We start from the raw sequence: 13,884 nt of genomic DNA on the forward strand, positions 1-13,884 counted from the left end.
GTCTGCCAGCAGACCCATCCAAACTTTGATTGAGTGCATCACAATGTGCCCAGAATATCAAGCACAAAACACAATGATAGACTTTTGCAAAAGCTGTCCATTTGGATTGGAAAAGGTGCTGCATCATTTTATCCCAGGTCAATTGCTAATAGATTCTCTACGCCGTGGCATTAACACAAACCAAAATTGTTCCAAGACAAAGCAAATTAAAATAATGATTTTCTGCAATTTAAAGCTGAGCCATATCTAATTAAATCTATATTGTTCTGTGCTCCATCTGACGGGGCATTCACTATCCTCACAGTGTAATGTTATTTAAGTTGACCGAGGCAGATCAGTATGGGCTTGCACTGATTAGCTGGAGCTTCTGTCTTGCTACCGTGTCACCTGAAAATGAAACATAAATGAAAAAAAGAAAATTACATTTTTATTTTTCTCCATCACAAGGATTTCAGCACATTTGAAAAGAAAGTTAAATACTGTCGAATTTGTTCTATTTTCAATCTATCCCTCGTTAAACTCCACTCATTACCCCAATCATAGCTTAGTATCTGTAATGGCTTGTGAGGGATTGGATTTCTCCAAATTCTAAGAAAGCGCGTGGTGCTGCGGTAAGAGAAATACTCTCTATCTCAAGAATTTGCAAACAGCTGTCAATGATGATGTAAAATTATGTTAAGTACGCATAATTTCAATTTACTGCTTACTAAGCTATTAAGCATCCATTAGATGCAGAGAAGTGAATGAGTGAACAAGGAAGCAAATTCATTAGCGTACACTACATATTGCTGATAAAAATCTCTTTGAGACAGCTGCTAATTTCCACAGCAAAATCCACAGTGCTAAACCAGAAGTGAGCAGTGTGTTTTTGTTTACTGTGTAAAGTAAAGCAGCCAGTAAAGTGTTTCAGAAATTACCACGTTTTAAACTGTATGCCCGATCTGTGAGCAAAAGGCTCAAAAAGCCCAGTGACAGTAACAAATGCAGGGGTTAGCAAAAAGGACAAAAGTATGTGCTTTTGTTCTATTCTGTTGGGAGTATAATCTGATGATCACATGACTACTGTAGACACTGATCACTTTCTATATGCTGCCTGTGTTCACTTTGTCTGTCTCACTATAAAATATTCTCTACTATGAATCATTTATAGAATACAGCTGATCAAAAAGGCAACTTCTGAGAATGTGCATTTTATTTATTTATTTATTTAAATACAGTGAGGTTTCCTTTGGTCGTCAGATTTAATTACATGGGTTTTACTGCTTTGGTATTAGTTCACAGCTTATTTCATGTTTGTCCTCTTGGCCCCATCATTCACCAGATTATAGAATTAGGGTTTCTGAGCCCACTGTGCCTGGTGCAAGCAAAGGGGTTGATATGGGCACTGGGAGCAGTGATTATGCTTGATTGTGGAATCTTTGAGCATCAAAGGAGTGCTTACTAAAATAAAGCTTTATGATGAGCGTTCACAAGTTTGTCAGACCCTGTTTTCATGAAAGTGAACAGTGAAAATGAATTTTTGTGCGACTGTATTTAAGCATCTATAAATACCATGTATGAAATTAAAGTCACTATGTGTTATTTCTTTTGTAGGGCTGCTTCCACTGTGACTCTGGGTGCACCCACACTAATCTATTTTAATTTTAAAATATGTAATTTTTACAACCGCTAGGGCTCATGTCCAAACTAGTTCAGTCTCTACAGAGCTGTAAATGTAGATTTTGGGAAATAATACAGAATCAGTCCAGCTGCCTTCTTTTCAAACTCTGAAGACTAGCATGGCTGGATGACTGAGAACATAGACAGACACTACAGACTCAGTTTTAGTTTGTAAATTCCAGAATTATGAATAGTCTCAAACTGGCAGAAACAATATTATAGATGTACACTTACTGAGTGGGTTTTTTCATCACAAAATTAAGTCAAAATATTACAGTTAGCCAAAATATTAGGATTTCATCCTTCATATGTGGGTTCTCCCACAACACTAAATTGGATAAGCAGAAGAGGATGGATGGATGGATGGATGGATGGATGGATGGATGGATGGATGGCTGTCAAAGCAACTTTTTGCCATTGCTTTTTTCCTCTTAATCCTCTGCTTTACTGTTGCTCCAGTATGTATATAATTAATCAGTGTGATACAAGTATGCATGCATTAAGTGAAATGGATTTTGTACTAAAGTATTGATTTGGGTGAATAATGTTTAAAACATTGTTTTAAGATGAAAAAGTTATTGTGTCGATGTAACCTCAGACTATTGCAGGCCCTCTGCTCACCTTTGTGGTCTTCACTTTATTTCCAGAGATGCATGACCAGCCAGTGAGGTCAGGGAGGACTCTGCACTCCTCCCCCTGCAGACACGGCTCCATTTTACACCACCATTTCTGTCGCACAATAGAGGCTGGGGGGGGGAGACGAACACAGCAGAAGGTCACTTTTTAGACAAAAGGACTTCAAAAAAGGCCTTGTTTGGAAAAAGCATCTCAGTCAAATGTCACACTCTTATGCTCCTTAAATGCCTCAGTATTAGTGGACTCCAGTGAAACTAACTCTACTCTGACCTGTAATATATGCATGTCATGAGGAAATATTTCAGTTTAAGAGAGCTGAAAGAGGGTCCTGGTAATATTACCTTCAACACAAGAGGGCAGAGCCCTTGTTGTCCCCGCTACCTGTCCTGGGAAGCAGGAGCACTTGACAGTTTGAGAGCGTTCTTCAATTTTGTTCTTGTTGCAGCAGCGATGAGCAGCAACCACTTCACAAGTCCCTGTCCTCTCCTGTGATGACCCTGAGAAAGAAATTTTGAAGGGAATGATACCAATCTTCCACGCTGAGTTTTGCGTGCAGGTTGCGGCAGCCTGGCTGATTTTACTCTTTTAAAAATGACAGAATTATAGGCAGTCACTTCTAGGCTTAATGACGTCTGAGATCTAATCTTTTGTTACAGTTACAAAACAGTTTAGTTCTTATTGATTAAATCTAATTTTGCTGTTTTTGAAGCTACAGCACCACCAAGTGGAAGAAATGCATCAGCACTCATGCACCAGGCAGGGGGATTCAAATGCTGCAAACATATTAGCAGCAATTATCATTTTGTTCAGTAACCTAATTTCATGTTTCACATTATCAGAAATTAGCATAATAAAGAACACGAGCAGACATTTCAAAGCAGCATCTGCATCTCTGCACAGAAATCTGCATAAAGGAATGCTGCTTTTAGGGATTATCACTGATGAGTCATTCTGCTGCACTTAAAACTGAACTTCCAGTTTAAGGGGTGCTAGAGAGCAGGAGAAACAAGCCTACAAAAAAGGCATGAATATTGCTAATTTTGAACTGAGGTGCCAGGCTGGCTCCATGGCCAACAATACCCGCAGGAATTGGAAAGTTAATTCATAATTAAACGGCGTTTTAAATCAGACTACAATTAAAGCACTCATGCCAAATGCAAAATTATTCAAAACATAGATATGGGTTTAGGGCTTAACATTGCAGTTGTTTGTGAGTGTATTTTCTTAAGTAGAAATTCATATACTTCACTGAAATGTATCCATTTTCTTCTATACTGGACTTCTACTCCATAGCATCTCAGTCACAAATATGTGACTGAAATCAAGTGCATCAAGTGCATGTGAAATCAGCAAGTGCATGGAGGCTCTCTCCCATCAGACATTTGGATCCCTTTATGCAAACTTGCCACGAGTCTGAATTTCTGCAGATTTTGAACTACCAATAGTCCAACGTGTTGGGATGTTATACCCTAACATTACAAACAACAAAAAAGACTTTAAATAGGCATTAAACACATATACCATATAACACTTGCTATATTTGTTTGTAATCTTTTAACTTCAATTTATTCCCAATTATGCTGTGATATGAGCAGACCAAGAATCTGACAACTGCCTTTTCTCCTTTCTAAAAGGTAAAAGTTCAAATCAGGCAGTTACTCTCTATGGGTGTTTTTGTGATAAGAATGCGAAATAACAAGTCCCACTCACAACAGTATGAGATATTATTGTATTCGAGCATGTGCAGCCTCCAATTCCTTACCAGATGACGACAATTAAGTCTGTGAGGGTTTAGCACTTATGCCTTAGGGTGGCACTGGGCCTTTAACTGTCTACCAGACCAACAGAATAGTGACCAAAAGCCATAATGAGCTCCTCTGGGGGTGCCAATGGTCTGGTTGGGTCTTACCTGTCTTTCCTCGGGAGCTTTGGTTGCCACTGGACACAAGCTGGATGCAGAGGCTCATTATACACAGAAGGAGGAGACCCCAGTGTAATGCTTGTGTCCTTATGTTCATCTTCATCTTCAAGTGTCTGCACACAAAAAAAAAATGTTCATGCAAACTCTAAGAGACAATTTTCCTTAAACAAATTAAAAATACCGTATTAAACTCTTTTGATATATTCTCACTCTGACAAGTGGTCCTCGAGATCATAGAATCTATTTGCTCGATTATGACTCTGACATCACCAAGCTAAGCCAAGGCAAATCAAAGAAATGCCAATAAAAGCCTGATGAGAGGCAGATGAGAGTAGGTCCTTGCACTCATTTCTGAGATTATCCTTTCAGCTGTGAACGGCTCTGTGTGCAAAGCTAAACACTTCCTCCAAAACAAGCTGTATTCCACATGAGGCACAGGAAAAAAATGGGACATGGACTTTTATGTCAAATTACAGCAATAAATTATACAGAGCAATGTGGCATCAAGCAATGCATCATTGCGCTAGATGGCTTGAGGCATTTTCATTCATCACTAAACCCCCTCATATAAAGTTTAAGGCTCCAATTATAGCTATTATAGCATGATTTTCATCATTGATTTAACTGTGGATTACTTTAATTCATTTGTCAAGTAGACAGTTTAAGATGTTTTACAGAAAATGTGGGAAAAGTAAGCACTACAATACAGGCAATCAGTTTTAGTTTAGTGTGGGAAATTTCCCCTTGTTTCCATTTAAGTCATGTCTTTTAATGCATCATTTCTAGAAAACAAAACAAAACAAAGGAATAGCTTAATATTCATACACTCAACTTGTTTTTTCTTCCTTTCAGTATTTGTACCAACACTGCTAGTGATGTGATCTCACATAAACGATCTACATCAGTTTTGCTTCTGGAATTTGAATTTTTCTTGATGGATAAATTCTTAATTCACCCACTTACTTGAGCTCGGGTTACTGATGTGTATAATGAACCGCTGCTGAAGTCATCATCAGTGTCGGTGTTAAAAGCAAGCGCATCACGTCGGTTCAGCGAGGTTGGAAAAGTTCGCTTCAAATGTTACTCTCCACTTTCTGAAGAGGCACGAATCAGAGCGAGAAAAGGGAAGAAGAAGGGGGGGAAAGCCTGCAGCTGATACAGAAAACAGTCAACACACCGGCTAAGTGAAAAGCTGCACTTTCACACATCATCTGCTCTCCCTGGAGTTACACTGTACCTTTCAGCCAGGATGCGATGTGAGAGATGTGTTGCTCTGTGAACACAGCGGGACAAGCCTGTCAGCTTTTCCCGTCAGGAAAATTAAATCTTAATCAAGACACAAGCCATCTGTCTCCCGAGCAATATGTGGCCACTTTCATTAGCGCCATAAGAAGCTTAAAGTGAGTATCGACATCCTGTCACACAGTGGACGGAGAGGATAAACTGCATCTGAGGAGGGCAGAGTCCTGTGTTTTGTTTCGTTTACACCTTTTTTGTCTTTTAACCAGAAAAAAAAAGTCAAAGATATTATCAGGATATTATCTTCTTAGGTTTGAAGAATATTCTTAATTAATAGGTTGCAAAGGGTAAAATATCCCAAAATATATATTTATACAGTCTTTCCACGATGTTACAATGTAAACCGAGATTAAAAATAAAAATTAAAAAAAAAATAAACGGGATAGTGATTACGTTAAAGAATAACGATTAGGCCGGTTTGCTTTCATATCAATACCATAGTGATTTTTACAATATATGACTGTTACTTTTTTCCCCCGCGCATTCATTCATTTGCAAATGTTAGCCAGGCTATTAGTACTGTTAGTACTGTTAATAATAGCCAATAGTAAAGACGAGTGTGAACTCCCTTCAGTGATGAGTGTTGATGTCTGCTACATGGGAATTTGGAAAGCCACAAAGACAACAAACACTTCCATAGTTGGGAAGAGTTAAAACGTAAATAAATATACTAAACAAATTTTTGCATTTCATATTAACTTTTCAGTTGTTATAGAATTAATCATAAAACACATGACAATCCAAATGCCTCTAGATTAAAAAGCTGAATGCACCATATGTATATACTGTGATAGGTGTCCTCTAATCCAGTTGTTAGAAATCCATCAAATTAAAACCCAGAAGCTGCCAAAGAACATTTACTTCTAAATTAAATAAATGAGATGAAACTGTAGTCTCACATGATAATAAAACTTTATTAGAGTATAGTGCACATCATTATTCTTATTAATTTGATGGGGAAATAGCTACAAGATAGGTCAACACAGGACAAACTGACAAAGTAGTAAACAACATTACTAATAGAAAAACAATGTTATTTAATGGCCATATTCATATAGCATCAACACTATCTGACAAGTGAGAACTTACTGATCATATTTACATTATTATATCAAATGTGCTACTGAAAAGTCCCAGTAACTTTGTCATGAGACCAGTTTGCATCCAGTTGCATCAGTGCTGTTTGTAGTAATGGAGGTTCAAGCTGTAAAATTGAGCTTGAAGAGGACCGTCTGGGGTGTGGTGATATCAGCTACAGCCAGTTCCTGTCCATCTGACAAGCCCAGCTCTACATCAGACAAAAAAAAAAAAAAAAAAAGACTTGTTACACAAGCATAATACACATGTTATAGATGCAACTTTTAATAGACTACAGGAGTGCAGAATTATTAGGCAAGTTGTATTTTGAGGAATAATTTTATTATTGAACAACAACCATGTTCTCAATGAACCAGAAAAAAAACTCATTAATACCAAAGCTGAATATTTTTTGGAAGTAGTTTTAGTTTTAGCTATTTTAGGGGATATCTGTGTGTGCAGGTGACTATTACTGTGCATAATTATTAGGCAAAGGGTAAAAAAACAAATATATACCCATTTCAATTATTTATTTTACCAGTGAAACCAATATAACATCTCCACATTCACAAATATACATTTCTGACAAAAAAAACAAAACAAAAACAAATCAGCGACCAATATAGCCACCTTTCTTTGTAAGGACACTCAAAAGCCTGCCATCCATGGATTCTGTCAGTGTTTTGATCTGTTCACCATCAACATTGCGTGCAGCAGCAACCACAGCCTCCCAGACACTGTTCAGAGAGGTGTACTGTTTTCCTCCTTGTAATCTCACATTTGATGATGGACCACAGGTTCTCAATGGGGTTCAGATCAGGTGAACAAGGAGGCCATGTCATTAGAATTTTTTCTTCTTTTATACCCTTTCTTGCCAGCCACGCTGTGGAGTACTTGGAAGCGTGTGATGGAGCATTGTCCTGCATGAAAATCATGTTTTTCTTGAAGGATGCAGACTTCTTCCTGTACCACTGCTTGAAGAAGGTGTCTTCCAGAAACTGGCAGTAGGACTGGGAGTTGAGCTTGACTCCATCCTCAATTAAAAAAGGCCCCACAAGCTCATCTTTGATGATACCAGCCCAAACCAGTACTCCACCTCCACCTTGCTGGCGTCTGAGTGGGACTGGAGCTCTCTGCCCTTTACCAATCCAGCCACGGGCCCATCCATCTGGCCCATCAAGACTCCCTCTCATTTCATCAGTCCATAAAACCTTAGAAAAATCAGTCTTGAGATATTTCTCATGGCCCAGTCTTGACGTTTCAGCTTGTGTGTCTTGTTCAGTGGTGGTCGTCTTTCAGCCTTTCTTACCTTAGCCATGTCTCTAGTATTGCACACCTTGTGCTTTTGGGCACCCAGTGATGTTGCAGCTCTGAAACACTAACTGGTGGCAAGTGGCATCTTGGCAGCTGCACGCATGACTTTTCTCAGTTCATGGGCAGTTATTTTGCTACTTGGTTTTTCCACACGCTTCTTGCTTTGACCCTGTCGACTATTTTGAATGAAACGCTTGATTGTTCGATGATCATCAGAAGCTTTGCTATTTTTGACTTTTCTGAGCCTGTCAAGTCCTTCTTTTGACCCATTTTGCCAAAGGAAAGGAAGTTGCCTAATAATTATGCACACCTGATATAGGGTGTTGATGTCATTAGATCACACCCTTCTCATTACAGAGATGCACATCACCTAATATGCTTAATTGGTAGTAGGCTTTCGAGCCTATACAGCTTGGAAAAAGAAGACATGCATGAAGAGGATGATGGACAAAATACTCATTGATGCAATAATAATAGACTCCTGTATAAGAATCTGAGTAACAGCTTCTTATTACCTTTTAAAGTTTTGCAGAGGTTTGGCCTGGTTCGTTCTTCAATGGATTTAACAGACTAGAATAAAAATACAATCCTAGGTTACTTGTGGTTTATAATAAGATACAAGTCATGAATTTTTTTTTTTTCCAGAATTGGATAAATACATTACCTGCAAATACAGCGTCTTATTCTTTCCTTCCAGAGTTGTGGTGATAGCAGGGGATTTCATTTGTCTGGGAAAGAAATGAAATAAATCTTAACGCGATCATTATTTGTGTCAAAAATCCGAGTGCAGAATGTTCTTCCTGAGTACTCACAAAGAGGCGTTCTCTGTCAGGTACTCTAAAACCTCCTGTAATTTGGCAGAAGGAGGGAACTGGAGATCTTGAGGCACCTGGCTGCAAGCTGAGCAATTTTCCTGTCAATCAATGAAAATTCAGATTACACTGAATATTCTCGGTGAGCATACATTTCACAGCTGGCAAAAGGCCAGTTACAGCTAAAACAAACCTTTCGCTCCGCTTCGAATGTGTAGGTGTACAGTCCATCCACGTCATTGAAGACCATGTAATTATTCAAAGGGATATAGGCGCTGGTAAAAAAAAACAAAAACAAAAACCAATAAGTGATGTTTATGTTGAGAAAAAAAAATATATCAACAGCTAACTGCAATAAATGGCTGGAAAAGTGTTTTTACAACCAACCTCGTAGCAATCTTAAAAACTTCTGTTGCACAGGCAGCTACGAAGAACAGAAACAGAAAACAAAAGAAGTGAATGAATGAAACGTGAACGAGTTAAGCTGCTAAGTTAGCATGTAAGGTTAACAAGCTACCCAAGTACAGTAGTAAATGATCACAGTATTAAAAACTGCAGAGCAATTAGCTGTCTGTTGGCTGCAAGTCTAAATATGTAAATAAACCAAAACATGTTGTTTAGAAAATATCCACCATTTTTCAAGTGCTACATCTCCCAATACCATCATTTTAACAACTGCATGTGTGCCATGTGTGTCACTTTTAAGTAACACCGACAACAAAAGGTTTAATTAAAGAACGGTTGCTGCTTTTACATCACCAGACATTACAACACTTTCACTGCTACCAGGACTTAAAAAGTTTGACTTTCATACCAGCAATTACAGCATTAGTCGATGCCACAGCAGGGATGATCCTTTTCACGACACCTGTGACATAAGAAACAGATGCAATTTTAATAGCAATTCGAATGTAGCACAATAGAGCTGAACAAATGATGCCTCACCTTGAGTCAGTCTGTATGTCACTCCTGTAATGTTAAACTCTGCCGCTCTTTCTTTGGATCTTTCGAACACCCATTGAATGTGCTCTGGATTGTCTCCATCTAAGCTTGTTTCTATTGAAATAGACAACCCATGTTCTTAGTATTCATTTTAACAAAGGCAGGTTATATGATGTGTTATTGGTTACCAAGTCAATAAATTAGCGTACCTCCAAATGGCTTTTCTTTGGGCCATTGTAAGATTCTGGCATATTCAATGCAGTGTTCTGGCAGCCTTGGCATTGAGGCAATGGTGCACATGGGGAAATTAATCTGTGGATCACAACATTTTATTTAATGCTATGCAAAAAAGGCATTGAAAGGAGCATTACCCTAACACTGGCAATTAGAAGGTGGTTATAAACGAGATAAACTAAGTCAGGGTTTTATCAATCTAGCCATAGCGCATGGAGTAGTCCACTAAAGAAAAATGATTTTACAAAGATAAAAATATACCAATAGAAAAATATGAGCGTTAAAACACATAAAACACTGAAAAAATAGTAGTAACTGCAGACAAATCACTAACAGAACTGTCTGTAAGAGGAAAAGCATTGTGTATAGTGTTAAAAGTCCTGTACATATGTATGTATGTATATGTATATATACATATATATATACACATATACATACATACATATATGCTTTTATTGATACTTCAAGTATCAATAAAAGCATAACAGAATTAAAATGCACTAATCAACACTAAGACTGCTACATTGTCAAAAACTATTAGCTACCAGCTGTTTAACCATTAAACCATCAGTTTAACCATTAAATCTCTATTTACCTTACTTAAGTGCTGTTTTTTTTACGTCCTCTGAATGTATGTGACAGTTTTCTCCAAATTAAAACATTTCTTTTCAGTCTGGTGGCTATCACTGCCTATGTTTATGACCCGAGTGTTTTATCATGCCCCCCCCCCTCAACAAACAAACAGCTGTTGCTGCAGATTGGAATATTAGGTACCACCTGTTCCCCACAACTGTTTTTTTCACACCCAGACACACTCAAAACAACAGCAGATGTAACTTTGTAAAAAGTTAATAGGCTGGCAGACAATTCTGTCACAGAGCGCACTAAAAACAGAAAAATATATACAAATCTTTAAGCTGTAACCAGAAGATCAATATCTGTAGGAAAGGGAACAGTACCTGTGGCGGATACAGCTCCAGAGTGCAGTCAATACATGCAGTCATTCCTGGCAGAATGACACGAGCATTTCCTTTAAAGCCCTCCGTCCCTCCATCAATGAGCGGGATGATGGAGCTAGGATCCAGGACTCCGTCTTCATAGCTCAGGAGGGAGATCTATAAAAGGTCAAATCAATCATAAATTGCACACATAAATCTGTTTTATCAGCAGAAGAGAAAGCATACACAGTGCAGCACTGACAAAGTATGACACTATCTCATAATGTACTTAAAAATTTGAATAGCACACTATTGTAATTCTTAAATAATTATTACTCCTCTCTTTCTTTTGGCTGCTCCCTTTAGGGGAGTAAAGAAAAACCTGAGGGAAAAAACAAAAACAAAAAACAAACTGCAACTAATTTATATTTTGTACCAGCATTCCATTCATCCAGCGTCTGGCAATGATGGAGTCCAGTCCACAAACGATAATGTGGAACTCTGAAAATAAAATAAACTATCAGGTGTTTATTTAGTAAGACCTGCTAAAGTTTACACGTTATAAGAAGAGCACACTTACGCCTGTAGAAAGACTCATCACAGTCTTGGATCTTTTTAAAGTGACTGCAGATTATTTATAAGGTGGTAACATGATAGCAGCACACAGTAAATGTCATATATTGTAAACACAGTCCGTGTTGTTTTTAAAGAAAATTGCCAATAAAAGGATACGGAACAACTTTACATCCCGGGACACGGCTGTTAATAAAGTCAGCAGCCACATCCGCCTTTGGTCGTCCAACATCGTTGGGTCTAAATAGAGACACATCAGTTTTGATTATATATGAAACAGTGTGCATAATCAGTACTTGTGTGGTATTAAACCATGGTGAAATTTAAAACAGCTAAAAACCTGCCTGAAAAGAAACTGCCTGTTGAGGTTGGATGGATCAATAGTATCCATATCAACCACGTGAATGAGGCGAAAACCAGACAAGGCCTAAAGCAAAGAAAGACTATGTAAGAACTTATTTAAACCGCTAAATTTGTTCGATTTACACTTGATGATGAACCTTAACAAAACATGCATTCAAGCTTGCCGTTTCCTACCAGATTTTTCAGCAGCTCACAGCCAAGTCCTCCAGCTCCGATCACCAGAATCTTGCACGTTTCCAACAAAAACTGCAGGGACTGGTATGAAAAAAGTATTATATATTTAAAGAATGGTATTTAAGATTTTTAAAAACCCTCTAACCTCACAGTGCAGCTATAGCCTTATCTTGTTTGGCTTATTCAGTCAAATATATGAAGCATGCACATAAAAAACATTTCCATGTAACCTCAGTGCTTGGCTCAAAATCAGGATGCGTAAACGGGCCAGGTCGCTCCAAAAACTTCTTCACATGATTCCAACGACCATCCCAATCGCAGCCACCGTCTCTGTGTCCACTATCTACAGCCATTCTGGGCAAACAACACAACACAACAAGATGCACTGGACTTGTATTACAACACAATTTATGCTTACACTTCTTCTAACTTATCTCAAGACTAAAAAGAGCAGCCAAAATGAACAGGACTCTTATATTAAGAAACCTGATAGAGATAAAAGTCATAGAAGCAGGTCTCATCTACTAAAGCATTAAGATTACAGCACTTATATTTCCTGTACAGGCTTGTTGTTGAACAGATAATACGTGGTCTCTATCAGTGTCTCAAGATTGCACATCCATGTTGCATTTAACTACAAGGACAGTGATTACCCAGGTAAAGGGCTGATGGATATAGATAGAAAAATATAGGGGTTGCAAGCAAAATGCATGTGATATGAAGCAGAAACAAGGCAGTAACAGTGACTCATTCCGAATAGGTCTTGCAAGAAAGCTGATTTGAGCAATACAACTTCGACCCTTGCAATAAACTCTAGACTAACTGGATTCACGTTTTACATGGATGATTTATAGAAACAGATAATGGTGGGTTAATAAGTCCTGCGTGCATGGTAAAATGTTTGATTTGATCATATCTGCTGGCCCAGCAGTCGCTGCTCACTTAGCAACGCAAACCTGCTGCCAGAGACCTTTATTTAGATTCGTCACTAACTTCTCAGTTAGGTCCTCTATTCGCCTTCTTTTCTTCTCCCTGGAAGAAAAAAATAAAACTGTCTTTAGGCATGTTGGGTTGCTGACAAAGGGGCAGCATTTAACTACGTTAAAATAATAATTTCCATCAATTACGACTTACGGCTCCTCGGCATCCGCCATACTTTCAGGGTCCCATGTCCTCGATTCAGACTGCTGTGTTCACGAGTGTCAAAGCTGCGCTGCAGCCCCAACTCCTCACTGCGCATACAGGGATATATCATTGGGATATATAACTCTCCTGGTTCAGACATTAGGTTCCTTCCCCACACATAAGTGCATATCTGCATGTCTTTGAAGAGCCTTGTATAGAGATAATATTTATCCACAGGTGAATAGCCCAGTGATGTCTTCTTCTTCTCTTTCTGCGTTTCATAATTTGAACACAATTTGAGATAAAGGACTTTACAAATGCCACATTTGCCAAAGAGCGTGTACACTATTTAAAATAATGCAATGTTTTTGTAATTATAATATTAGTAATTATGATTATTATTATAATTATTGCTATAGCAAACAATAGAGGGAATGCACGTAGTAAAATAGAGATTAGAACTTATTCAATGACTGAGAAAAGGATGTTAAAACAGTCAGGGCCGCTGCACTGGGGAGGTAGCAAATTTTGAGGGGTGGCCAGTGCCCTCTCTGACCCCCCTTGGTGATGTCCCTGATTACAGTGGACTCAGATAATAGAAAAACTAGAGAATTTAACTAAACACTGAAAAAACAAAATTCAGAACAGAAATATATTTAAATAAGATAATAATCATATAAATATAAAGGAAGATGACAAAACAGCAAAGCATAAGGCATATATTGTATTAATTAATGAATTACAATTTTTGGTATTAGGAGCTAACTAATCAAAAATTATCTTTTTTTAAATGGCACTGCTGCACTTTATAAACGCA

At 38.1% G+C, this 13,884-nt stretch overlaps 2 protein-coding genes across 3 annotated transcripts; both read right to left on the reverse strand.

Moving 5' to 3' along the window:
* Positions 1 to 363: 363 nt before the first annotated feature.
* LOC116310957 (chemokine-like protein TAFA-4) lies at positions 364 to 4,319 on the reverse strand. Its single transcript, XM_031727918.2, has 4 exons — positions 4,205 to 4,319; positions 2,637 to 2,792; positions 2,281 to 2,405; positions 364 to 387 (listed from the first exon to the last, which is right to left on the reverse strand). Exons 1-4 carry the CDS (start codon positions 4,317 to 4,319, stop codon positions 376 to 378), a joined length of 408 nt encoding a protein of 135 aa, XP_031583778.2. The 3' UTR covers positions 364 to 375.
* Positions 4,320 to 6,410: 2,091 nt separating this feature from the next.
* LOC116310945 (NEDD8-activating enzyme E1 catalytic subunit-like) lies at positions 6,411 to 13,163 on the reverse strand. Of its 2 annotated transcripts, none has more exons than XM_031727901.2 (18): positions 13,077 to 13,163; positions 12,936 to 12,974; positions 12,173 to 12,296; positions 11,943 to 12,023; positions 11,750 to 11,832; positions 11,565 to 11,645; positions 11,413 to 11,456; positions 11,269 to 11,333; positions 10,854 to 11,009; positions 9,870 to 9,972; positions 9,664 to 9,774; positions 9,533 to 9,586; positions 9,106 to 9,142; positions 8,912 to 8,993; positions 8,719 to 8,819; positions 8,571 to 8,634; positions 8,422 to 8,476; positions 6,411 to 6,803 (listed from the first exon to the last, which is right to left on the reverse strand). In XM_031727901.2, exons 1-18 carry the CDS (start codon positions 13,094 to 13,096, stop codon positions 6,715 to 6,717), a joined length of 1,389 nt encoding a protein of 462 aa, XP_031583761.2. In that variant the 5' UTR covers positions 13,097 to 13,163; the 3' UTR covers positions 6,411 to 6,714. The 2 variants fall into 2 exon arrangements, with proteins under 2 accessions (XP_031583761.2, XP_031583762.2); XM_031727902.2 differs by having other exon boundaries at positions 12,913 to 12,974; positions 13,077 to 13,091.
* Between the last annotated feature and the right edge of the window lie 721 nt (positions 13,164 to 13,884).

The sequence above is a fragment of the Oreochromis aureus genome, linkage group 20 (assembly GCF_013358895.1).
Source record: "Oreochromis aureus strain Israel breed Guangdong linkage group 20, ZZ_aureus, whole genome shotgun sequence".
NCBI classification, from domain to species: domain Eukaryota; kingdom Metazoa; phylum Chordata; class Actinopteri; order Cichliformes; family Cichlidae; genus Oreochromis; species Oreochromis aureus.